The sequence below is a fragment of the Myxine glutinosa genome, chromosome 2, assembly GCF_964187855.1.
Source record: "Myxine glutinosa chromosome 2, kmMyxGlut1.1, whole genome shotgun sequence".
Taxonomy (NCBI): domain Eukaryota; kingdom Metazoa; phylum Chordata; class Myxini; order Myxiniformes; family Myxinidae; genus Myxine; species Myxine glutinosa.
In genome coordinates, this window is record NC_136262.1 from 33,597,968 (window position 1) to 33,624,510 (window position 26,543).

Genomic DNA, 26,543 nt, shown 5'->3' on the forward strand with positions numbered 1-26,543 from the left:
AATTGTGTTTCTTGGACTACGGGCCCCTGGCCCACTTTTTGTTGCATTGTTTGTGGCTAATTTATTTTTATTTTGAAATATTCTAAGAACAAGGAAACAATGTGTGTTTGTACGTGTGTACTTATATACCACTTACATACAAACATTTTGAAAAAGTACCCTGTTTATAAATAAATAAACAGAAACGGGTAGATAGAGGGAACTTGGACACCAAATATGTCTGATACAAATAGATGTGTGTAAAATAAGAGATGGTTGGCCCAGGTATTATGAGTATCTCTTTCCGAGAACCTATTGAACACCTCGCATCTATCACATGACGCGCACTGCGGCAAGCCGTTTCTCCAATGTCCGTCTTCTCCCTCAGGTAGTCTACTGGATTTCCTCAAGACCACGGAAGGCATGCACCTGAAGCAGCCAACACTCATAGATATGGCAGCACAGGTGAGTATGGTTAAGATTAAGTGTTATGAAGTAGGCCATGTCAAATGAAATGGGGTCATGTCAAAGGTTATTGTTCTACAACTGAACCAATGAGAGCCACAGGTCTGACCAAATTGAAAATGTCTTTTTCATTTCACAAAATTCACAAATATTCTGGTTCTCTTGCTCAAAGGAAGAGCCTGAGATGGCAGCTTGATGGTAGTTATCACAACCTTGTTGAGTACTAGTTGACAAGACCTACTGTTTACACTGTCCGTCAATGCAGAATGACCCTAGAAACCAGACTTGTATCCGTACGGATGGACACGTCTATTGGTGTCTGCACCACAAACTCGCACCCATCCCCAAATTGGACGGTCGCATTGGCAAGGGGATTAACAAGGGCAGATGCAGAAAATATGGCAAAATGGAGAAGATTGTCATGGGGCCCGCAAGGCTATCCCCCGCTCTATCAGGGAAAATGGCCTTAAAATGCCTGTTGTTGTTGTTGCATTGGCATGCCGTCCACAGATCGCAGAGGGAATGGCGTTCATCGAGACCAAACGCTACATCCACCGGGATCTTCGTGCTGCCAACGTGCTCGTCAACGAGCAACTTCTGTGCAAGATCGCCGACTTCGGCCTGGCACGCATCATAGAAGACAATGAGTACACGGCCCGTGAAGGTGAGAACCAGAGCACCAAATGAACCTCTCACAACTAAGGAGAGGTCTTCAGAATGGCTGTAGACAGTGACTACTAACAAGTCCGAATTCCTTTTTTTGTCTTGCCAAGTCAGGTTTTTTTTTGTCTTTTTTGTTTTGTCAAGTTTTTTTTGGCATATTTTTGTTTGCTTGCCTGTCCAAGACAATACACAAGATATTTGTCGAAGTATCGGGAAACAAATGGTTCAGACATATCATCATAATTATCCCAATAATATTGTATGTATGGATATTTGTTTGGACCTTGCAGGAGCAAAGTTTCCCATCAAGTGGACTGCACCAGAGGCAATAAATTATGGATCTTTTACCATCAAGTCTGACATCTGGTCGTTTGGGATTTTACTGGTCGAGATCATCACCAAAGGACGTATCCCCTACCCTGGTGAGATTTGCCTTTCTTTTCTTTGGCACAACTTGGGAATAACACGCCGGCCATACCGCGACTTGTTTGGCGCCGTGGTGTCAGAGGCAGGTACAACCTAGCAGGTGGCGTTAAAAGGTCCACTGGAATGCTAATCTTGTATCTTCCTCCATCTTGTATCTTCAAGGCAACTAGAATGCAGATTGTATAACCGTGAGTCAAGGAGAATTGGGAATGCAAGGCCCGCTGCCAAAACTGCGTGATATTTAATCAAATATGATTTTTGTGGGACAAGGGGAGCTTCGCTTCGATTGGGAATTTTATGAAATGACGATGTTAATTTTTTTCCCAGGAATGACCAACCCAGAAGTGATCCGGAACTTAGAACGGGGATATCGCATGCAGCGCCCCGAGGACTGCCCGGACGCCCTTTACGAGATTATGAACCAGTGCTGGAAGCAGCAACCTGAGGACCGGCCAACGTTCGATTATCTCAAGAGCGTTCTGGAGGACTTCTATACGGCCACTGAGGGGCAGTATCAGAAGCAGCCTTAAAGACCCTAAAAGAAACCGCACCTTATCCCGGATTGGAATTGCCTTGATGCTGCTGAAGTTGTGCTCTTCTGGGGACCAGGTTTCATTTTCGATCTTTGTAGCATAAGGTACGCAAGTCAGTCACATCGCTTTGCGTGACTGTGATTCGTTGTCCTGAGATGTTCCATACCGGGGAGGAACTTTACGTGAACATTGTGCTTCACTCGGCAAGAGGGTATGTGACTTTGTGACTGCCGGGCAGTTCACGTGCCGACAGCTCAATGGATCACCACTCGATGGATGACCAATTATAATCTTTCAGGTGAAGGCAAGCGTCGATCTGCATCGGCGGACAGGTGGAACCATGGATGGAAACGGGATGTTGATCGAGGTGCGCTAACCACGCAAGGAAGTAAGGAGCTGATGTTTTTGGTGGTTAACCTATCTGTACCGATGATGGGTTATCACTCTTTTTCCTTGTTTCCCATGGCAGTTAGCATTTCTCGATCAACGTCCCGTTGGTTTCTTCCATGGGTCACCCCCTAGTTGGCACTTCTGGTTAAAAAGAAATGGTAATAGGTCAGATCATGCTTTCACCTGGGACGTCGGGCTCCTAACATACATTTAAATGCCTTATCCATCGTCTGTGCTTACATTTCACTATCATGATAGAGGTGCAGCCGGATGACTGTTTTCTTTTTTTACAGCTGGCACGAAGGTCACTTTCTGCTGGCAAACTGAGGTATCATGCCTGCTTTGTACGATAACATAGGAGACGTTAACAAGGCTTGCTATTCGTTGCTTCGGGCAATCCGAGTGGCGAACATAACCGCTTGGCAACCTTCAGAACCCAGAGAATTCCTCCCACGTATGATTCATTTAGAATGTCCATTATCCTGCTTTCTTTTTCTCCGATTCTCTATCGACTCCTTCTGCATAGTTTCGACACGTTACACCACTCCGGTTCGGTTTGGCGTGGTTTTGTAAACCGCCTTTTATTGCTCATAGGCATAACTGTCATGAACGAATGTTCCACCGGGTCGAACCCATTCGGCCTACAGCCTGGCACGCCATCACCATGGCGGACATGCATGGGATGGATGGCAATGAGGCTTTAACCACCCCAACCTAACATCACTACCGGATGTCAGAACCTCCACACCCAGTCTACGTAACCTTGCGCTCACCAGCAAACTTCAGATAATACCTTCGGATCCACTTGGTGGGTCATTGCTAAGAGAGCAAGCAGGTTACGCTTTGCACTTTGTTATACCTTGTCAAACAATCTCCTCTTCATATTTGCTTTGTGTCCTGCATTTGATAGATTTTTTTTTTTAATCACTTGTTATACTGTACAGGTGCACGTGACCTCCAAATAGCCTCTCTGTCTTCATTGTTGGACTCGTGTACCTTTGTCATGATTTTGGGTTGATGGAAAAGTTTATATAAAAGTACCTAACAACAGTGTGAAATGTCAGGGTTAACAAAATGTCACAGCAGCAGCCAGTTCAAAAAAAATAATTTAAGAATGCAAATATGATGATAATAATAATAAAGTCTCTTTTTTGCGAAAGTGGAAATTTTTGCGATGTGAATTTTTTTTAACTCCAGCCCAGACGTTTTAAAATGGTGCGTGCTGCTTCCTTGCTTGATGCTCAGCATTTAAAAAGGATATAGCACGAACAAACAACAACCATAGGTTAGCAAGCTTTGCGTACACTTGCGTACCTTAGCCCCTTACCTAAAGTGGCGTATGCCTTGGCTGGGACGATATCCAGTAAAAAAAAATAATAATAATAATAATAAATAATGGGCTTAATGGCCTTGTACTGTGTTGAATTAAGTTCCAAAACTAGTATTAATTAATGTTCCAAATTTCAAACTGGACCTTCATAGGAATACTTAAGAAAAGGTTTCAAGTAAAAGCGTAGAGGATTCTTTAGCTCTTTAGTGGGTAGGGAGGGGCCATAATTGGTTCTACCAAGAACTCTTTTGAAATGGTAGTCTTTTTAATTTTGCACATAACACTTTCAAATTGCTTCTACATAAAAACTTAATTAATCAAAGTCGTCGTCAGGCACCTTGCCCTATACAGAGCTCGGTTCTGCCGAAGCAATTTCTTTGATACAGTTACTACCCTGGACAGGTAACCACTCTGACGCAGGAAGTCAGGGCAGGAATTTGAAATTTGTTCATGGTGCCGACAATAGCTCGCCTACTCTTCGCAAAGGACATAGTGGGAAATTTTAACGTCCACCAACTAATGTTGGCACACGGGATGCCCAGCTTAGCATACATCCAAGGGACATATGATGAATCATCACCCTGCCTGTGAAACATCAGGATGACAGTTTATAGCTGGGTCTGGATTGAACCCAGGCTGGACAGGTCAGAGGTGAGTGCTAATTGAAGTACCCTCGCACCCCATTATTCGCGGGGGATACGTTCCTGGAAAATTGGCGAATAGCGAAATCCATGAATAGTGGGGCATTGTTTCAATGGAAAAAGGGGGGATAGGTTCCCGAGTCGCGAAAATCCACGAATTTAGAGGACCAAACCACGAATGGCGAGGCAAAAGCTGTGAATGTCGACGATAATCCGCGAAGGTCGATGAAATTCCCGTGAATGTATGCCACGGCATTGTTTCAATGGAGAAAAGGGGATACGTTATAGGTTCCCGGCGGTTCCTGATTCATAGAGGAAATTTTTAAATTTCAAAATGTTTTCGACCGCAAATGCACATGATTACAGTTTCCTAAAAAATGCGTACAAAAAAAACCCGACAACACCAGGTACCATAAAGTGTGCTTACACTTTATTAAAATCATTAAAAGTACTTCACCAGCTTAACCATACCGTACCGTGAAAGTAAAAAAAACACACCATCATGTACCATTTAAAATTTTTATTTTAGAAACACGCAACTTTCAAATGATGATGATGATGAATTAAAATCCCATGACTTCCTCGAACTTTGAGGGTGACCCAAATGATGGTGCAGCAAAATCGTGCACTAAGGGAGAGCCAGGAGAGGTAGGAGAAGGTGAGGACGCTGAGAGGAACGCTGGAGATGGTGCTGGTGATCTTGAGGTGGAGGGACCAGGGCTGAAGAAATGGGTGATGGGGAGCTGCCTGACGCAATGCCCAACATTTTGATGTAGTTCTTTGTACTTGAGCAGCACATCATCCAAGTCCCTCTTGAACTTGAGGTACCTTTCCACGACTAGGACAGCATCTTGCACCCTGTCTGCAAGCGCCCGCATGCCATGCAGCAACTCGCCCAGGAACTGGTCTGTGAGGTTGGACCTCGGCACCTCTTCCTCATTACTGCCTGCCCCCGCCTCCTCCTCCTCCTCCTCAGAAACCTTTGTAATGGCGTCAAACTCGTCCTCGATGAGCGGGTTTAGGGAACAGTTCAGCATCATTGTTTTTCAGCATGAAGTCCCTCGTCTGCGTGTTGTCCTCAATCCATATTCTGAGAGTCTTCTCCATCCTTTCCATGTGGACATGGGTGACCACCTTCATACTTGATACAGCACTTGCTGAAAGTTTCTCATGAATTGCCTTCTCCTTCTTCTGTATGTAGCGAACGGTGGATTCGTTGATGCCGTAATGCGTGCCAACAGAGGCCGCTCTCTCCCCTCTCGAAAGCCGGTTGAGCAGCTCCACTTTCTGGCTCAGGCACATCACTTTCTTCTGACTCTTGACAGTCGACGCATCTCCAGCACTGATCTTGCACTTCAGAGCCATAATTGAGCGATGAGCAGAGCGAGTCAAAACCACAGGTCGATTTTCCTTCTTTCCTGGCAAGTGCCCCAGTCCCTGCTTATGAGACACATCCCCATAACATGATGCTGCCACCACCATGTTTCACAGTAGGGATGGTGCTCTTTGGGTGATGTGATACGTTGGGTTGAGTGTGCACCAAAAGTAATGTTTTGCATTTAGGACAAAAAGTTCCATCTTGGTTTCATTATATCACAAAACCTTTTGCCACATGGCTTCAGAATCTATGGAGTTTTTTTTTGCATACCTCAAATGGGAGTCAAGGTGGGCTTTTTTGAGTATTGGCTTCCTTCTTGCCACCCTACCATACAGGCCAGACTTGTGGAGTGTTTGGGATATTGTTGTCACATGCACACTGTGACCAGTTTTTGCCATAAAGACCTGTAGCTCTTTCAAAGTTGTCATTGGCCTCTTGGTAGCCTCTCTGATCAGTCTCCTCCTTGCTTGGTCATCCAGTTTGGAGGCACGGCCTGATCTAGGCAGGGTCTCGGTGGTACCACACGCCTTCCACTTCTTAATGATTGTCTTTCCTGTGCTCCAAGGGATATTCAAGGCCTTTGAAATATTTTTATACCCATCCCCGGATCTGTGCCTTTCCACAACTTTATCCCGGACATCTTCTGAAAGCTCCTTGGTGCTCATGGTTGAGTCTTTGCTGTGAAATGCACTACCCAGCAGAGGAAACCTCCAGGAACAGCTGATTTTATTCTGAAATAATTAGAATCACTATAATTTAACACAGGTGGATGACAATTAAATTGGTGTGATTTTGAAGGTGATTGGTTACACCTGAAATAATTTATATTTGCTATTATAAGGTGGGGGAGGGGTGGGGAGGGGAGGTGGACACTGATCCAACCAAGATATTTTAGTTTTGTATTTTTTATTAATTTTTTGAAATTTGTAGAATTTGTTTTTCACTTGGAAGTTGTGGGTTTCGATGTGTAAATAAAGGTGGAAAAAGTCTGATTTAATGCAATTTAATTCCAGGCTATAAGGTAACAAAAGGTGAAAATTTTGAAAGGGGGTGTATACTTTCTTTAGGCACTGTATATGTATGTATATATGTATATATATGATTCGATAAAGTTTTCTTTACCATCAAATATATCAGTTGCTATGGAATGTTCGATAACCTTTTTTGTTATATTATGACTGTTATAATGTCCAAAACACATGAAATATTCGATGTTGTGAAAGGACAAAATGAATGTTCTTGGAATGTGATAATTATACCCACAATGGTCCATAAGGAACGTTTTTAAGATGCCAAAGAGTCAGGAAAGAGAAAGGGAGTATGAAGACGTCCTGCCAAAGAGGATGCTTCATTCCGGAGAGGCAATGTAGAAGCAAGAACAGGCCTCGGGTGGTTAATGGCAGGTTTGCACAGGTTACCTGTTTCAATGTCTATCGTGTGGGAAATCAGACGTGTCGGGACAGAACCCACCAAGTTTGAAACTAGGTAGTCTGCGTTCCTGAAGCTCAACCCTTCTCCCACACATCTATCAGCGATTTAATTTGAAGGATTTGGTTCATGTACATTGTACATGGGTAGTAACTTTCGGCAAATGTATCAGTCACGGTTAGAATCCGTGACACGTCGTCGTTTTCCACAAATCTTTAAACGCTTTTTCATTAAGACTTTCCCAGCTCTGATTTTAATCCCGTTCACTTTCAACACCTTCTGAGTGTAAGGATCAGGTTGCACGTGCGATGGGGGAGTTTATGTTCAGACATGGGATGTAGAAGGTGGTGGGAAATACCGAGTTCATAATTAGCAAATGTCAAGTGTAATATGGAAACTGTTGTAGGCTGTAGAGGTGTTGAGGTGTGTGTTGAGGTGTATTAGAGGTGCTGCACCACCTCTAATCCATGGTGCAATGTTCTCAAATTTGGAATGCTGTACTCATGGGACTCGCTATCAGCCATGATCTTTCTTGGACAAACCACATTTCAAAGTTGGTCTCCAAAGCCAGCAGCCGACTGGGAATCCTCCATTGTACAAAGTCCTTCCTTGGCACATCTGAACTCCTATCCACCTACAAGGCCTTCATCTGCAGCTTGATGGAATACTGCTCTCCCCTCTGGCCTGGTGCACCAGACACACCTAGCTGAGCTTGACCACGTGGAAACCAAGGCCTTCAAGATCATTAGAATCTCTTGCAATGAAGCTGAGGCTATGGGTCTATCGCTTCGCCATCATAGACAGGTTGCTGGTCGCTCTTTCTATTCGGCTTCCTTTCTGGTCATGCACCCTCTGCTCTTTCCATGCTTTGTCCCCCTCAGTTCTCTGCAGGGTATATGTGGTCCATCATCAACCTCCTTCTGGTGAAGCTCCAAAAATCTAGAATCACCACTTTTTTCTCACCTGTGGAACAAACTTCCACATTCTCTTGAATTTCACTCTTCCCTCTAGACATTCAAGACAGCTGTTCACCACCAGCTTAGATCATCCCCAATCCCAAACCATGATCTTTTCTACTAATGTTAACCCTCCCAAGCCCAACTCTTTCCAAATCTCCAGTTTTTCCTTCCTGAGTGTTTGCTTCTGTATCCATCATGATTCTTGTCCACCCCATGAGTCCTCCTCTACCACAGGTAGATGTAGCTCTACCCCTCTGAACCCACATCCCTTATTTATTACCCTGCACTCGTGAAGCGAAAAGCAGGGTTAGGCATTCGGGTGCGTACATGCGTACTGTGTACGTGTGGTGTACGTACATGTCTGCATTTTAAAAATTCCTTTTCTCAGCAACCGTTGGTCCGATTGACACGAAATTTTACCGTAGGAGCGCCTCCGCCTGTATAATCTTTTTACTGATAATTATGACGTAATAGGTCATGTGGTACACACGCCATCTTGGAAAAACTTTACTGCTCTATCTCCCAAACCTCTCAATGGAAAAAGTTGAAACAAGGCTCATTGTCAAGTACTCCCCATGGGGAATAAGATATGTTGATGATGTTATTGGTGCCTTCATTATGACGTCATAATTTGACAAGTAAAATGCTTTATCTGATCAGTATGAAAAAAATGTTTTCCTCTGCAACCAAGTTTGATGGACACGAAATTTGTACCATAGGAACGCCTCCTTCTGTAGAAAATTTTAATGATAATTATGACGTCATAGGGCACGTGGTACAGGCACCATCTTGGAAAAATCGAAAAACATTGCACCTCTATATCTCTGAAACCACTCAACGGAATAAATTGAAACATGGCTCATCGTAAAGAACTCTGCATGGGGAATAGGATATGTTAATATCATCGGTACCTTAATTATGACGTCATAATTTGACAGGGACAATGCTTCGTCCGATCAGTTTTAAATTTATTGAGCGTGATCTATGCAACAATTATATTAGAGAATATAAATGTATGATGTCATCGCTAACGTGGTCTGGCAGCCATATTGGATCAAAGAAAAAAAACGTTCAAAAACAGAAGTTGGCTTGCACCAAGTTGACTGCGCAGGGTAAGTATTCTATGAATACAATATAGTTGATTTTTTGTATATAATTTCGAGGCTCGTGTAAGTCCAAATCTCCCTCCGTTTTGTCCCCGAACACTGTTGTTGGTGTTTCCCTCTCTTTCTACTGTCCCTTTGTTCTGTTGCGTCCTGATCCTTCGGTGTTCTCGCTCTTCCACGAGCCTCGATTTTGTAGTTTGTAACTTTCGCTCCATATCTTACACGGTCCATTGCATGTTTCATCCTCACCGTCGTTACAACTGCTAAATGGGAAGATGAATGCTGTGCAGCCATACGGCAAGGATTGCACTGAATGGTTTACCTTTGCCTACCCAATGACAGTCAGGGCAGGGATTCTGTAACTTGTTCAGGTGCTGGGTGTTCGTGAAGGACACCGTGGGCATCCTTAAAGTCCACCAACTAATGCCAGCAGATATCGTACACCCTGCTTAATGTCCATCCTAAGGACGGTGCCCTTTGTGATGTGATGCAAAAATGGAGTGAATCTGTAAAAATGGAGTGCACTCTGAAACATCCCTTCATTTAAATTGGCAAGAACGTGGCATCTGGAGTGCAGAGACCCTTCTGATCACAGTCCATTTCATCCTGAATGTGATTCAAGATGAGAGTTTTTTGCGGTTTTGTTGGCACCGTAATGAGATTACAAGAAAGCAACAAGTACATTAATTTGAATCGGAGAATGACGCAAATTTAATTTAAATGGAATTTTTTTTTGTTTTTTTTGTATACTGAATCGAGGCTCGTGAAAGAGCTAACATTTATTTCACAAACAAATCAACCAGACAAACAAACAAAATATACAAAAAGAGGGAGCGGAAGACAAGATGGGGAGAGAAGGGGAAGCACACAACCACAACATTTGAGAGCAGGGAGAAGTGTGGGAGGGAGAGGACTTGGGGGCAGGAGGCGTGGGAAGGGGAGGGGGGGGGGGGGGGGAGTGTCTTGCCAAATTTTCAAATTTCATTTCCAAATCGAATTGAAATGAAATGAAATGGAATTGAGGATGAATGTGACCTGAATGATCACCTGGAGTGTAATGTAAACCGATCGTTTGAGATTATGTCTGTAATTTCATTAACAATACTTTGTTCTATGTATGAGATCGTGTCTGTATGTGATATGTATGTTATTTTTACATGTTATATGTACTATACCTGTTATATTTGTATGTTTCTTGTGTTACACAAACTGCCTACAATATTGTACCATGTCCACACATCAATTAAATACTAGTAGGGGTCATGTCCACACATCACTTAAATACTAGTAGGGGTCATGTCCACACATCTTACTATAATTCACCAAATGTCCGTCTGTCTGTTCGAAGGTACCGTAAAAACTGCTGAACCGATCGCAAAGATATTTTCGGTGGGTAATCCTGGGACCCCTGGGAGTAAAATAGTATTTAGTTTTCCCAATTTCAGCTTTGGTCTCCAGAATTCTCAGGTTTGGACTCCCGCATAACATTCGCGTTCGCATAACGTTCATTGTGATGATGTTCTCATTGTGACCATCTTACTATAATTCACCAAATGTCCGTCAGTCTGTCTTTTCGAAGGTACCGTAAAAACTGCTGAACGGATCGCAAAGATATTTTGGGTGGGTAATCCTGGAATCTCCAGGAGTAAAATAGGCTATTTAGTTTTCCCAATTTCAGCTTTGGTCTCCAGCATTCTCAGGATTGGACTCCCGCATAACATTCCCGTTCGCATAACGTTCATTGTGACGATGTTCTCATTGTGACGATCTTACTATAATTCACCAAATGTCCGTCAGTCTGTCTTTTCAAAGGTACCGTAAAAACTGCTGAACCGATCGCAAAGATATTTTGGGTGGGTAATCCTGGGATCCCTGGGAGTAAAATAGCCTATTTAGTTTTCCCAATTTCAGCTTTGGTCTCCAACATTCTCAGGTTTGGACTCCCGCATAACATTCGCGTTCGCATAACGTTCATTGTGACGATGTTGTCATTGTGACGATGTATGTGTTCACGGTAGTGTTTGACGTGACTGTGAACGTAATTTCGTATTGTTTTTCGTTTCGTAATCCTTTAATGAACGTTTTTTTTGTTGTTTTTTTGTATACTGAATCGAGGCTCGTGAAAGAGCTAACATTTATTTCACAAACAAATCAACCAGACAAACAAAATATACAAAAAGATGGAGCGGAAGACAAGATGGGGAGAGAAGGGGAGGCACACAACCACAACATTTGAGAGCAGGGAGAAGTGTGGGAGGGAGAGGGCTTGGGGGCAGGAGGCGTGGGAAGGGGGGGGGGGGGGGGGAGAGGTATAAAACACAAGGGGACCGAAATTAGTGGGGGTAGAAAAGATCAAGGTTTTGGATGGGGGAGGATAAGAGATGGTGGTGAACAGCTGTTTTAAAGACCTGGAGGGTGGAGTGGGATTGAAGAGAGTGAGGGAGTTTGTTCCAGAGGCGGGAGAAAAGAGGAATGAAGGAGTGAAGGTGAGCAGAAAGTCTTGATTTTGGCAGTTTAACCATAAGAGGGTTGCAGGCAGATCTTGTGCGACCTGTAGGAATATTTGGGGGACAGAGCCCAGAGAGAGCTGGGGGGGCAAGGCCAGAGAGGAGTCGGTAGAAGACGGAATTAAACGTATCATGTTTAATGAACGTTTAATGTTTAATGAATGTTTAATGCCCTTCGATGTCCGGGCCACAAGCGCGCTACACTGGACGGGCCAGCGTGTACCTTGCCCTTCGCCGTCAGGCTCCGGTAAACTGCTGAGCCCCATCCGTGATGGGGACTGGGGCTTGAGACAGTGTCCCACGAACGAGGAATTCCCAGTAAGCGCGAGTCATCAGCTCGCGCTGATTAAGTCCCTGCCCTTTGTACACACCGCCCGTCGCTACTACCGATCGGACGGTTTGGTGAGATCCTCAGATCAGCCGCTGCACGGGCCGTTCTCAGCTCGTGCCAGTCCACCGAAAAGATGAGCGAACTTGACTGTCTAGAGGAAGTAAAAGTCGTAACAATGTTTCCGTAGGTGAACCTGCGGAAGGATCATTATCGGGACAACATGAGAGCGAGCGAGACGCGAGACGTACATGGTACGTGATCGTCCAAGTACTGTTTAGCCATGTACTGTTTAGATTTTGATGATTTGCGTGTGATATGATTCAACGGATGTTTATATGAATCGTTTAAAATAAAAAAAGCCTTCAATTTCTGTTATTTTACCTTTTCATTTGGGCTTTCCAATTGAAGCCCCGCCCGTGGGGCGGGTACTGTTGCTAGTCTCTTAAATTCACCAAATGTCCGTCTGTCTGTTTGAAGGTACCGTAAAAACTGCTGAACCGATCACAAAGATATTTTGGGTGGGTAATCCTGGGATCTCCAGGAGTAAAATAGGCTATTTAGTTTTCCCAATTTCAGCTTTGGTCTCCAGCATTCTCAGGTTTGGACTCCCGCATAACATTCGCGTTCGCATAACGTTCATTGTGACGATGTTGTGACGATGTATGTGTTCACGGTAGTGTTTGACGTGACGGTGTGAACGTAATTTCGTAATGTTTTTCGTTTCGTAATCCTTTAATGAACGTTTAATGTTTAATGAACGTTTAATGCCCTTCGATGTCCGGGGCCGCATGCGTGCTACACTGGACGGGCCAGCGTGTACCTTGCCCTTCGCCGCCAGGCTTGGGTAAACCGCTGAGCCCCATCCATGATGGGGACTGGGGCCTGAGACAGTGTCCCACGAACGAGGAATTCCCAGTAAGCGCGAGTCATCAGCTCACGTTGATTAAGTCCCTGCCCTTTGTACACACCCCCGGCGCTACTACCGATCGGACCGTTTGATGAGATCCTCGGATCAGCCCCTGCACGGGCCGTTCTCGGCTCGTCTCTTAAATACTTATTTGGGTCATGTCCACACATCAATTAAATACTACACATCACATCACAAATACTACACATCAATTAAATTAAATACATGTCCACACAACACTTAAATACTAGTAGGGGTCATGTCCACACATCAATTAAATACTAGTAGGGGTCATGTCCACACATCAATTAAATACTAGTAGGGGTCATGTCCACACATCAATTAAATACTAGTTGGGGTCATGTCCACACAACACTTAAATACGTAAATACTAGTAGTGGTCATGTGCACACATCACTTAAAAAAACAAGAACCAGATTCTGTGGTGTAATGGTTAAAGCATCCGCTTTGAGTCTAGGTCGGCGTTTCAAACCTTAGCCGACTCATACCAAGTACTTTAAAAAGACAAAAATGATATAAATATGGTATGTGCTGCTTCGTTGCTTGGTGATCAGCATTTAAAAGGTCAGAGCATGGACAAACATTTGGCAATACCAGTGCAGGCTTTGATGGGTCTCATGGTTTCCTCCTGCATTGAAGTTCCCTGAAAGGAAACATCTTGATAGTTCCCCACATAGTCTATTGCATGAGATCCCAAAATTTTGTTAACACCTCCCTCTACCCGCCTCCCCCCAGCCCATTGATTTTGAGGTCAAAGGTCATCTTGAGGTCAAATTTCTAAAATCGTCATTTTTCATCCGATTGACTTGAAAGTTGAACAGCATTTGCATATTGGGTCATTTAATTGAGAAGCATCTATTTTCGAGGTCAAAAGGTCAACTCATGGTCAAACTTCAAAAATCACAAATTTTCATTTGAAAAATAGCCAATTTTTCTTTTGATCAACCAGAAAATGAGAGAATTGCATAGTGCATTGCTGAATTGGGAAACCAACTTTTTTGAGATCAAAAGGTCAAACTTCTAAAATTACCAATTTTCATCTAAAGAATAACCACTTTATCATCTGATTGACCAAAGCGTTGATAAAGATTGTCAATTTCAATCAATGAAATGGACAATTTGACATATCCATGGGCAACTTTTGGGGGGGGGGGGGGGTGGGGGGATGGGGAGGTGTGGATTTTGCAAGTATTTTGCAAGGTGCGGTGCGGCTTTCTCGTGTCTATGAGCAGGATATCTCATATCTCAAAGGTGTGGACAGTTTCAATGAAATTTGGTGGAGAGGTTCAGTGTATGAAAAGGACAAAATAATTAGATTTTCGTGAAGATTCGGATCCGGATCCGAGAATTTTTCAAAGTGATTCTTCACTACTGAGAGATAGAGCAAAAAACGATATACAGCAAGATATTTCAAAAAGTTGTGGATGGGTTATGACAAAACTTGGTGGATGAGTTGGGTAAGTTACAAGAACAAGCCGATCAGATTCTGGTTCATGTCCGGATCCATATCCGACCTATCAGTGGGATACAAAACGTAAACTGTTCAGCCTAGCGGAGGTGTGCTTTTTACTGAGTGCCGTTTTACAGACTTGGCATTTAATATGGAATATTTTTTTTTTTCTTGACTTGGGTTTCCTTTCTGAACTCAGAATATCAATCTGGTGAGTTTCTTTTACGCTTCGGTGATTTATTTGTTAAAAGAACCATGTCACTGATTGTCTTTCGCAGCAAGAAGTCAATAACAGGATTATATCACAGGTGGCATGACAAAATGTACGGACAGGTACATTTGACGATTGGCTTCACAATCGGGTATATAAGGGTTATTGCGTTCTGTATTAGTGGAAAACAACTGCTGCACGTCTACAAAAGTTATTGCCGCTTCCTCTGGAGATGGTCCGTCAACTTGACAATGCTGTTTGTCATGGAGTGGTGGCTTTACAAAATTCTGGCATGAAAGAGCGTGCTATTGCTCAGCAATATGGCATCACTCAAGCTCAGATGTCAAAGATCCTGAAACGACATGCTCAGAGGGGTGTCCCTACTCCAATACCGAGGCCAGGACGTCCCCGCAGAACCACAAGGAGGGATGATCGCCAGCTGCACCGGTTAGTCTGCAATGGCCGTACCAAGTCAGCTAATCGGCTTAGGGCATACAGAAGTTTAACACAGTACTGTCCATGAATTGAGTTCGATATCAGTTTACATCACTTTCAAGGATCAATTTATTTGCTTCGAAATGTCAAATGTGGTTTTTGTTTCTTTTGAAGGTGACATTAACAAAATCTAGAATAATTTCAACATAATTCCAATGAACTTTTGGTTCTAAGTCATCTTGAAAATTAAGTTCACCCCCACAAAAAAAATATTCCATATTAAATGCCAAGTCTGTATTTTCTGTTTCTTTCCAGGTTAGCAATTCTCAAGAAACATGTTCAGATTAGATCAGTTCAGATTAATTTGCTCAGATTAGCCCTCAAACAGCTCAAAATAACAAAAATAATTTTAGAATATTAGTTTTTATGGCCCAAAGAGGTCAAGTACAAATGTAAGTAATTGTAGCCTTTGATTTTTGCTTCCAACTTAATTGAAATGTGAATGCAAAGATTTCAAAACTATCCAACTTCAATTTTTTGACTATATAATGAGAGTTGCATTAACAAAAGGCCTTTGTCAAATTTTCATACGCTTTTCAGCCCTCTGGTGTTTAATAGACTTTTACCTTCCAGGCACTAAGTCTTGGTGTACAAATACACTTTATTCAGACGAGGTCGAATGAAGCGAGGTCGAGGGCATTTATTCCTGCTATATGAAACACCCTGCAACCAATGTCTACAGAAAACAGACTTTTTGGAGCACCGGCCGCATTTCCCATCCAATTATCATGTAACTTTGTTAAAAAAATGTTTTATCCATGAGGAGGTGTTCCTATGTTGAAAGTTTTGCGTCAATCGCACAAACGGTTTCAGAGAAAACGTATTTAAAAGCAAACTAGAGAGTTCATAGAATACGATACCCACACAGTGTGCAAGTTTGTACTGCACTTTATTTTTTAATAAAAATAATGATTTTAACACGTGGACTGTCGACTATGAGTATACTTGTTGTCCTGTGTGTACCAGATTCTGCCATTTTGAGTATTCTTCTAGAAACGTTTACACTATTGGATTGTAAACAGAATGTGCTGCCATTCCAGATAACCCAACAAATGATCTGCTGACAGTTCGGTGAACATAAATCTATGTAATAATCATGATCACCATTATCAGTCTCATTGATAAGTTTTACCATTCATCTGTATTCACACGTGCCATTTCGAATGGTATTGACATGTAGGAAAAAAACAAAAAAAACACGTGGTACTGTGTGTGCTACAATTGCACAAAGAGCTAGTTGGTCAAATGCAATATCAGTATTCTCTGCTATCCAAGATCCGAAGTCTACCCACTTCCATCTCAGGAGTGCTTCGTACACTGTCTTGTTGTCCCTCACTGCTCTGTTATAGTGGTGTCCATACAGTACACCTGCAATGGATCTAGCTGCAGCAACCTCATTCTCAATTAGTAGGTCGTGAAGGCTATCACCGAAATGCTGCCCAAGAATGGCAAGAAAGTTGCAGGTAATATGAAAAGCTCCCATACACAGGGTGACTCTTGAAATGTTTAGGACTTGCCCAAATGATCTGCTTGACCCAACGGTTAATTCCGCAGTGGGGAGGGTTGCTAAGCAACCATATTCCTGGCTTAGATGTTTAATTCAGGCAGGGTCCAGTGTCCAAGTCTGCTTTACCTTTCTGGCAAATTAAACCCCACAGATGGAGTCCCGTGTTCTCAACACTCCGCTGTGATTAATCAAACGGCCGAGCGATACCGTAAGTGGAACGTTAGCTAATGGCTGACCATAACGAATTGGCAGGTTGAACTCCCTGTTAGTATTCACACACTATGTTCTAACCAATGGAAACTGACAATTGGACAATTTGAGAAACGGTGTGTAATGTTAACAAGAAGCACGTATTTACAAGCAGTGTCACAGAAGAAAAGCTCTTACTCCGAGCACAGAAACCCTTCTTATTCAATCACTTCATCATAGTTCGACAACACAGGTGCCTCGATCATTCCTTGGAAATGAGGTAAGGACGAGGTATAGAGAGAGAAGGATAAAAGTTTGAGGCATGGTTGCGACATCTCACTCAGAGGACGCAAGTCGGTCGGCTTACCTTGGTCTGAACAAAAGAGAGGGGTTGGGAAAAAAGAAGAGGAGAGTAGGTCGTGTGATGTGACGTGTAGGGAGAGGTGCAGATGGTGGCAGTGCTTGGCTTGGAGGAAGCAGCGTGAGGTGCGAGTCAGTAAGTCAGTCACTAAAAGGGCAAGGGGTGCTCGTTGATGCTCCATGCGTTCAAAGGGAATTAAGTAGAAGTAGGGAAAGTAAGGGGAAGGTAGTGTAATTGAGTGTGTCATGGCCAACATATCTGGGAAATCTCCGCTGGCGAGGCCCATTCCTTGCTTGCTCACATTTTCCACCAGCCCTATGGAGACCAGCTTGATCTCGTCCCAACAGATGCTCGTGTTGAATCCTAGATGCAACAACCTCTCGATCTGCACTCAGCTCTGGCTTTATATACGCCATGGAGAGGCATGGCATCGTGGATTAGCAGCTTCTTCTTCAGTCCAGCGAGGGATTTGCATTCCCATTGGCCTGCTCTGTCTCTAGGTGGCACTCATTGGCTCCTCCAAGCCTGCAGCATGGCAGGTTGAGGTATGGCTTAATGTCAGCTTGTGGGGCGTCTATTCAGTCCTCCTTGGCCGCACACGACAGTTCTTGAAGTGGTTTTTCTGTGAATCGCTGGCTTGGAATGTGTGATTGGGCGGTTGGTTTTATACTAGAGCATGTTGCAAGCGTGTATGGATGTTCTGCAGAGGTGTGGAGAGATATAGGGAAAGAAAGAGAGGGAGAAAGATAAATAGAGAGAATTAGATGGAAAAGAGAAGAGTCACAATGGGGTTTGAGTCTTCTACACAAACACAGTGCATATTCCCTTTCCACTGATATGGGGGAGGTAATTCAGCTACACAACATAGCTACACAATATAACACAACATACCCGCTGCAAGCAACCAAAGCACAATCAGCAGGTTCGAAGGACCGTTCAAATTTCAGAGTGTATCTTTATTTTTGTTTTTATTTTTGTTTAGTGGTTAACAAAATTTGATTGAGTTGACTCCAGCCTAAAGTGAACTGGAAGCATGTCCAAATCTACCCGAATGACTCTCTGTGAAGCCGTTTCGCATCTGAAGGGATGAGGGCGCCTCCTGACATCGTGCCCTCAACACAGAAGGCGAGGGGCATTCCATTAGCGGACCCATCTGCCGTGTCTGAGAGTATGGAGGAGGAGGCTGTGGCAAATGACCCGAGTCCTCAGGAAATGGCACGGTTCACCAGAGGCCTGGGTTGTTCGATCTCCGGTCTGAGAGCATAGTTTTCCCACAGATACATTTTAACAATATACTAAGGAGATAACTACACTAGGGTTCCTTTATGTGTATTGTATGTGTCTCCCCTGGGTCTTCAAAAACCATCACAATATATATACAGGTATTATATACATACAGTCACGTGAAAAAGTAAGTACACCCCATGTAAAGTTTTGACTTTTTCAACATATTTCAACATACAGCTATTTGACCTTCACTTCAACAATATTGACAGATAAAGGTGATATAATAGAACAAATATCATGAAACATTTACATTTTGTAGTCCATTGTATAATTTAAATAAAAATAAATGCAAATTTCGCATGTGGAAAAAGTAAGTACACCCCTATATTTATCACTCCTTCAAATACACAAAATTAGAATCAGGTGCACCAGCTCAGGTGCAAATGATTAGAACATCGTTAGAGAGGATCTTGGAGGAACCTGTCTTATTTAAACCTCAGACATTTCGTTTGGTTTTCTCTTTGTTGTTGAAGTGTGCAGTGTCACCATGCCTAGATCAAAAGAGCTCTCTGAGGCCTTCAGAAAGAAGGTTATAGATGCCTACGAGTCTGGGAAGGGATTTAAAAAGATCTCCTAACAATTTGAAATCAATCATTCGACTGTCTGGAAGATCATCTACAAGTGGAGAAGATTCCAAACAACTGCCAACTTGATCAGGCCAGGCCGCCCCAGCAAGTTCAGCCCGAGAGCAGACCGCAAGATGCTGAAAGAAGTCTCGAAGAACCCCAGAATGTCATCACGGGACCGACAGGTAGCTCTTGCCACTGTTGATGTCAAAGTGCACGAGTCTACCATTAGAAAGAGGCTGCACAAATTTGATCTACATGGGAGGTGTGCCAGGAGGAAACCTTTGCTGTCCAGAAAGAACATCAGGCAAGACTAAAGATTGCCAATGAACACCTCGGCAAAGACCAGCACTTCTGGAACAATGTGCTCTGGACAGATGAGTCAATGGTAGAGCTATTTGGCCACAGTACTAGAAGACATGTTTGGCGAAAACCAAAGACAGCATTTGACCACAAGCATGGTGGTGGAAATATTATGGTTTGGGGCAGCTTTGCTGCATCAAGGCCTGGGCAACTCACCATCAAAGAATCCACTGTGAATTCTTCATTTTACCAGAGGGTGCTTGAGGATAATGTGAGGCCATCTGTCGGAAAGTTGAAGCTCAACCGAAGGTGGACCTTGCAACATGACAATGACCCTAAACATACCAGTAAATCCACCAAGGAATGGCTGAAAAGAAAGAAATAGAGGGTTCTGGAATGGCCTAGTCAAAGCCCGGATCTAAATCCCATCGAGATGTTGTGGGGGGATTTGAAACGAGCTGTGCATGCAAGAAACCCCTCAAACATCGCACAGCTGAAAGAATTCTGCATGGAGGAGTGGGCAAAAATTTCTCCCAGTCGATGTCAGAGACTGGTCGACAGTTATAAGAAACGCCTACTTGAGGTTGTTTCTGCCAACGGGGGCAATACCACCTATTAGAGCCAAGGGTGTACTTACTTTTTCCACGTGCGAAATTTGCATTTATGTTTATTTAAATTATACAATGGACTACAAAATGTAATTGTTTCATGATATTTGTTATATTATATTGTAGCGGCTACCGCTGGGTTTTCACAATCGCCTTGCACCTATCAAGGACGCGGAGCGATCACCATGCCGGGCTCGTCCAGGACGCCCGGGCAGGCCCGCGCTCAACTTGCCAGGCCTCGGTCGGGACGCCCGGGCATGCCCGGGCATGCCCGGGCAGGCTCGCCCTCAACTTGCCAGGCCGCAGCCAGGACGCTGGGCCACGCCCCCTCTCGCCTTTCCTGGGCAAACGCTCCGGGATAATATGTATATATATTGCTGCCCGATAAACGGGCTTTTCAGAGTGCCTGAGTGTTTGGTTTGAATAAAGCAACTCGGATGAATTCCAGCTTTTTGTCGCGTCCATTCTTCCGATCGACGTGGGAGCCCCAGCTCCTTCATTGGTGACCTACCGACATGGACACGGCAGTCACCCTTAAACTGCCTACCTTCTGGGAGGCTCACGCGGCGGTTTGGTTCGCACAGGCGGATTCCCTGTTCGCCCTGCGAGGCATCACGGCCGACGACACCCGCTTCCACCATGTGGTAGCAGCGCTCGGTTCGGCCACCGCGGCCCGCGCCCTGAGCCTCCTCGAGAGCCCGCCAGCCGCTGACAAATATGGCGCGATTAAGAAGCTTCTCCTCGACGCTTTCGCCCTGCCATCGGCGGAACGCGCACGGCGCCTGCTCGACCTGCCCGAGCTCGGCGACACGCGCCCTTCCGAGCGAATGGACTACATGCTTTCACTGCTCGGCGAGCACTCTCCGGCATTCCTGTTCCGGGAGCTGTTCCTCCGTCAGCTGCCTAACCCGGTACGCCTCGCCCTGGCAAGCACGACGATCACAGATCCCCGGGCCCTTGCCAGAGAAGCCGACAAGATCTCCGCCGCAGGTCAGCGCATCGCAGCGGCGACATGGGACCCACCGCCGTCCGACGCAACACCCATGGCGCCCGAGCACCCGGCATGGTCGACGACCGAACTGCCGACGCAATTGGCGGCCGCTACACCGAGCCGACCACCTCCAGCACGACGACCGGGGCCTCCACCTGACCAAGCGTGGTGTTACTATCATGCCAGGTTCGGACAGAAGGCCCGGACATGCCGACCCCCGTGCACCTTCGGCAGGCCGGGAAACGGCCGGGCCGGCGTTCATTACCAGCCATGAGCGCCGGCCACACGGGCAACTTACTGTTCATCACGGATAAAGCGTCCGGACGGCGCTTCCTGTGCGACATCGGCGCCCAACTGAGCATCATACCCACCTCTGACCAGGACAGGCAATCCGCGGTTTGCGGCCCCTCCTTGGTTGCGGCCAACGGATCGACCATCCGCACCTTCGGCCCGCGCAACGTCACCCTCTGCTTCGGCGGCCAACGCTTTGCTTGGACGTTTGTAACCGCAAACGTGCCCATGGCTCTGCTAGGCGCTGACTTCCTCTGCGCACACGGACTGCTGGTGGACGTCCAACGGCGTGGTTTAATCAACGCCGAAACCTTCAGCTCCCTGGTATGCACATTGAGCAGCTCCGCGCCGACCGAGCTGGCATGCGCCGTCCCGGCGGCGAACGAGTTTGCTCGCCTGCTCACGGAGTTCCCGGCCCTCATGTGGCCGACGTTTTCGGCCGTCGCAGTACGGCATGGGATCGAGCACCACATACCAACCACGGGCCCGCCGGTCTACGCCAGGGCCCGCCGCCTCGACCCAGCCAAGCTCGCCGTGGCAAAGGCCGAATTCGACGCGTTGGAGCACCTCGGCATCGTGCGGCGCTCCGATAGCACGTGGGCCTCGCCACTGCACATCGTGCCAAAGCCGGGGGGTGGATGGCGCCCGTGTGGCGACTACCGCTGTCTCAATGACGCTACCACCCCCGACAGGTACCCGATCCCGCATATCCAAGACTTCTCCGCCCGTCTGGCGGGACGGGTCATTTTTTCGAAAATTGATCTCATACGGGGATATCACCAGGTACCTGTCAGGGCGGCCGACGTCCCTAAAACGGCAGTCATCACGCCGTTCGGCTTATTCGAATTCTTGCGGATGCCGTTTGGTCTCAAGAACGCGGCTCAGGCGTTCCAGCGCTTGATGGACGGCGTGCTGCGTGACCTGCCGTTCCTTTTCGTTTACCTGGACGACATCCTCGTCGCCAGCACGTCCCGGGCCGAGCACCTCCTCCACCTCCGAACACTGTTCGGGCGCCTCAGCGAGCACGGCCTCATCGTCAACCCGGCCAAATGCCACTTCGGCACGACGGCCGTTGATTTTTTGGGCCACCACATCACCAAGAACGGGGCCGTGCCGCTGCCAACCAAGGTTGAGGCCATCACCACGTTCCCGCGTCCCCGCACCATAAAGGCCCTGCAGGAATTCCTGGGAATGGTGAATTTTTATCACCGCTTCGTGCCCCGCGCTGCTCAACTCATGCGGCCCCTCTACGAAGCCCTCCGGGGCAAGCCGGCCAAGCACGACATCGCCTGGTCCGCAGCAATGGAAGCGGCCTTCCAAAGCTCAAAGCGGGCCCTCGCCGATGCAACACTGCTCGCTCACCCGGTGCTCAACGCTCCCATCGCCCTCACCACGGATGCCTCCGACTACGCGGTGGGCGCCGTACATGAGCAATGGGTGAACGGGGTTTGGCAGCCACTCGCTTTTTTCAGCCGGCAGCTCCGGCCGAACGAGCTCAAATACAGCACGTTTGACCAGGAGCTCCTCGGTCTACACCTGGCCGTCCGCCATTTCCGCCACCTCCTGGAGGGCCGACCTTTCACGGCGTTCGTCGACCACAAGCCGTTGGTTTACGCCATGGCCAAGGTCACGGAGCCGTGGTCGGCCCGCCAACAGCGCCACCTCTCCGCCGTGTCGGAGTTTACCACGGACATCCGGCACGTCGCCGGCAAAAACAATGCCGTGGCCGACTGTCTTTCCCGGGCCAGCGCGAACGCGGTCCACCTGGGCGTGGACTTTGCGCTTATGGCGGCGGACCAAACCACCGACACCACGGTGCAAGCCCTCCGGGCGGCGGACACGGGCCTCCGCCTGGCCGACATCCCCTTCGCGGACACTGTCCTGCTCTGCGACGTCTCCCAAGGCCAGCCTCGCCCCATCGTGCCCGTCACCTGGCAACGCCGCATCTTCGCCTCCCTCCACGGCCTTTCCCACCCGGGCCGGAAAGCTTCCCAGAAGCTGGTGTCGGCGCGATTCGTCTGGCACGGCCTTCGTCGGGACGTCCGCGATTGGACCAGCACCTGCACGGCCTGCCAACGGGCCAAGGTCCACCGACACACCCAGGCCCCGCTGGCACCTTTCACCGTGCCCGAACGACGTTTCGACCACGTCAACGTGGATCTGGTGGGCCCCCTCCCCCCGTCACGGGGGTTCACACACCTGCTCACCATGGTGGACAGGACCACCAGGTGGCCGGAGGCCGTTCCCCTCGTCTCCACCACCACCGCCGACGTGACGCAGGCTTTCATTGCCACCTGGGTCGCCCGCTTCGGCGCACCGACGGACATCTCGTCAGACTGCGGACCACAGTTCACCTCCGAGCTGTGGGGCGCGGTCGCCCGCAACCTGGGGGTCAAGCTCCACCGTACTACGGCCTACCACCCCCAAGCAAACGGGTTGTGCGAGCGATTCCACCGCTCCATGAAGGCAGCGCTCATGGCCGGCCTTCAAGACGGCGGTTGGGCCGACCGGCTGCCGTGGGTCCTTTTGGGCCTCCGCACGGCCCCCAAGGAGGACCTCCAGGCATCCACCGCCGAGCTTGTCTATGGCCAGGCGCTACGCGTCCCGGGCAAATTCGTGCCCGACGCTACCAGTCCCTGGTCCGCAGCTCACCAGCGCTCGGACCTCCAGGAGGCCGCCCGACGGTTTGCCCCCGTGCCAACATCCCACCACGGTGACCCCCAGTCCTACGTCCCCCCAGCACTTCGCACAGCGGAGTATGTTTTTGTGCGTCACGACGCACATCGGGGGCCACTCCGGCCGCCGTACGACGGGCCCTTCCGGGTGCTGCGACGGGACGACAAGTCGTTCGTCATCGACTTCGGCGGCAGGTCGGACCGGATTGCGGTGGACCGCCTCAAGCCGGCGCACGTGGACGTCGACCACCCACCATGGGTGGCCCTTCCGCCGCGGTGAGGCCGCCCCCCGTCCACGGTGCCCCCCACTCGACCGCCCACCACCACACCGGACCCCCTCCCACGACCCGCCAGGGGTCGCTTCGGCCGGGTCATCAGGACCCCCCTCAAATTGACCCTGCCGGTGCAAGTCGATTCTGGGGGGACGTGTGTAGCGGCTACCGCTGGGTTTTCACAATCGCCTTGCACCTATCAAGGACGCGGAGCGATCACCATGCCGGGCTCGTCCAGGACGCCCGTGCAGGCCCGCGCTCAACTTGCCAGGCCTCGGTCGGGACGCCCGGGCATGCCCGGGCATGCCCGGGCAGGCTCGCCCTCAACTTGCCAGGCCGCAGCCAGGACGCTGGGCCACGCCCCCTCTCACCTTTCCTTGTCAAACGCTCCGGGATAATATGTATATATATTGCTGCCCGATAAACGGGCTTTTCAGAGTGCCTGAGTGTTTGGTTTGAATAAAGCAACTCGGATGAATTCCAGCTTTTTGTCGCGTCCATTCTTCCGATCGACGTGGGAGCCCCAGCTCCTTCAATATCACCTTTATCTATCAATATTGTTGAAATGAAGATCAAATAGCTGTATGTTGAAAAAGTCAAAACTTTACATGGGGTGTACTTACTTTTTCACGTGGTCTTCTTGTTAGTCTTCTTACTTACTTAGTGTACTTACTTAGAAAACTTCTTCTCTTAGTTTTCACTTCTTCTCCAACAAAGGTCTTCTTCTTAGTCGTCCCCAAGTTCAGCGGAAGTCAATAACTTGGGGACGACTAAGAAGAAGACCTTTGTTGGTCGAAAGCTTGTCAAAAATTAAAGATTGACCGTCCTCAAGCTCTGTCCGTGTCTGATTTAATCTCCTGATTATTTATTTAATGCAAATGAGGCGCCCTGCTCGTACTGTGGAGTTTGTACTATTTCTCACAGTTATATATATATATATATATATATATATATATATATATATATATATATATATATATATATATATTATATATCTATTATCTATCTATAATTCCACTAATCTCTGTGTGTATGTTTGTATGTATGTTTGTATGTATGTTTGTCTGTGACCGCTGTTTCTCGACAACTACCGGTCCGATATACTTGAAACTTGCCAGGTATATTGCTGGGGACCCGAGGATGTGCCTTTTCAAGGTTTGAAATTAATCGGACAAGTAGTTACCGAGCTATGGCGATTTAGCCGTTCGCCGTTCGCTTTGGCGTTGCGAATGGGCCAAACCATTTCATGTAAATAGAGGGGGGGGGTTCTGTGGTCGTTGCGAATGGACCAAACCATTTCATGTAAATAGAGGGGGGGGATTGTCATCGTACTCGCAAGCCGTTCGCCGTTCGCTTTGGCGTTGCGAATGGACCAAACCATTTCATGTAAATAGAGGGGGGGGGATATAATTTTAGATATATATATATAGTACGGGCATATATATAGTACGGGCATGCCCTAGTCTATCTATAATTCCACTAATCTCTGTGTGTATGTTTGTTTGTATGTTTGTATGTTTGTATGTTTGTATGTTTGTCTGTGACCGCTGTTTCTCGACAACTACCGGTCCGATATACTTGAAACTTGCCAGGTATATTGCTGGGGACCCGAGGATGTGCCTTTTCAAGGTTTTAAATTAATCGCAGAAGTAGTTACCGAGCTATGTCCAAAAAACGATTCAACCAATCAGAGAGCAGCGAGCTATCACGTGTGCCGAACGTGGCGAACAGACTCTGCCTCAGATGGCACATTTGAGAGCGTATTCATTTATTTCCCGTCGGCAAACTATGTTGGCGCTATGTTGGCGTTAAACGATGTTTTAAAACTAATTAAAACTAATTTGCGATTCTTTCGCTTTCCTGCGATATGCGACCTTCCGGACAGTCAAATGAGGACGTCACTTCCGGTTCCGGACTTACGTAGCGGCGAGCGGGCGCCATTTGGAGGAGCTGGGAGGACTCAGTGAGTCTGAGTGAGTATATCAAGACAAGAACAAGATCTAGAAGGAGGTATGTACGGTGCGATTCATATAATATATTGTTTAGTTATCGTCGATGAGGAATTTGGGGGCCCGATTAACTGCAGCGCCATCCGAGCTGCGGCGTCGGGACGATACATTCATTGTACGGTAACATCACGCACTTACGGGCACGTCCTATATATATAGTACGGGCATGCCCTAGTATATATAAAACACAGTTTGTGTGTGTGTGTGTGTGTGTGTGTGTGTGTGTGTGTGTGTGTGTGTGTGTGTGTGTGTGTGTGTGTAATG

General features: G+C 47.0%; 1 protein-coding gene and 1 long non-coding RNA gene across 5 annotated transcripts in view; both read left to right on the top strand.

The window, feature by feature from the left end:
* Positions 1 to 3,622, top strand: part of LOC137421892 (tyrosine-protein kinase HCK) — a 41,837-nt gene extending 38,215 nt beyond the window's left edge. For all 4 annotated transcript variants that reach the window (XM_068108401.2, XM_068108399.2, XM_078773117.1 and 1 more), the window contains 4 exons: positions 368 to 444; positions 955 to 1,108; positions 1,398 to 1,529; positions 1,861 to 3,622. In XM_068108401.2, coding sequence (XP_067964502.1) covers positions 368 to 444; positions 955 to 1,108; positions 1,398 to 1,529; positions 1,861 to 2,063 — 566 coding nt within the window. In that variant the 3' untranslated portion in view covers positions 2,064 to 3,622. The remainder of the gene's footprint in view (positions 1 to 367; positions 445 to 954; positions 1,109 to 1,397; positions 1,530 to 1,860) is intronic.
* Positions 1 to 26,543, top strand: part of LOC137422652 (uncharacterized) — a 1,758,619-nt gene that overhangs the window by 691,908 nt on the left and 1,040,168 nt on the right. The window lies entirely within an intron of this gene.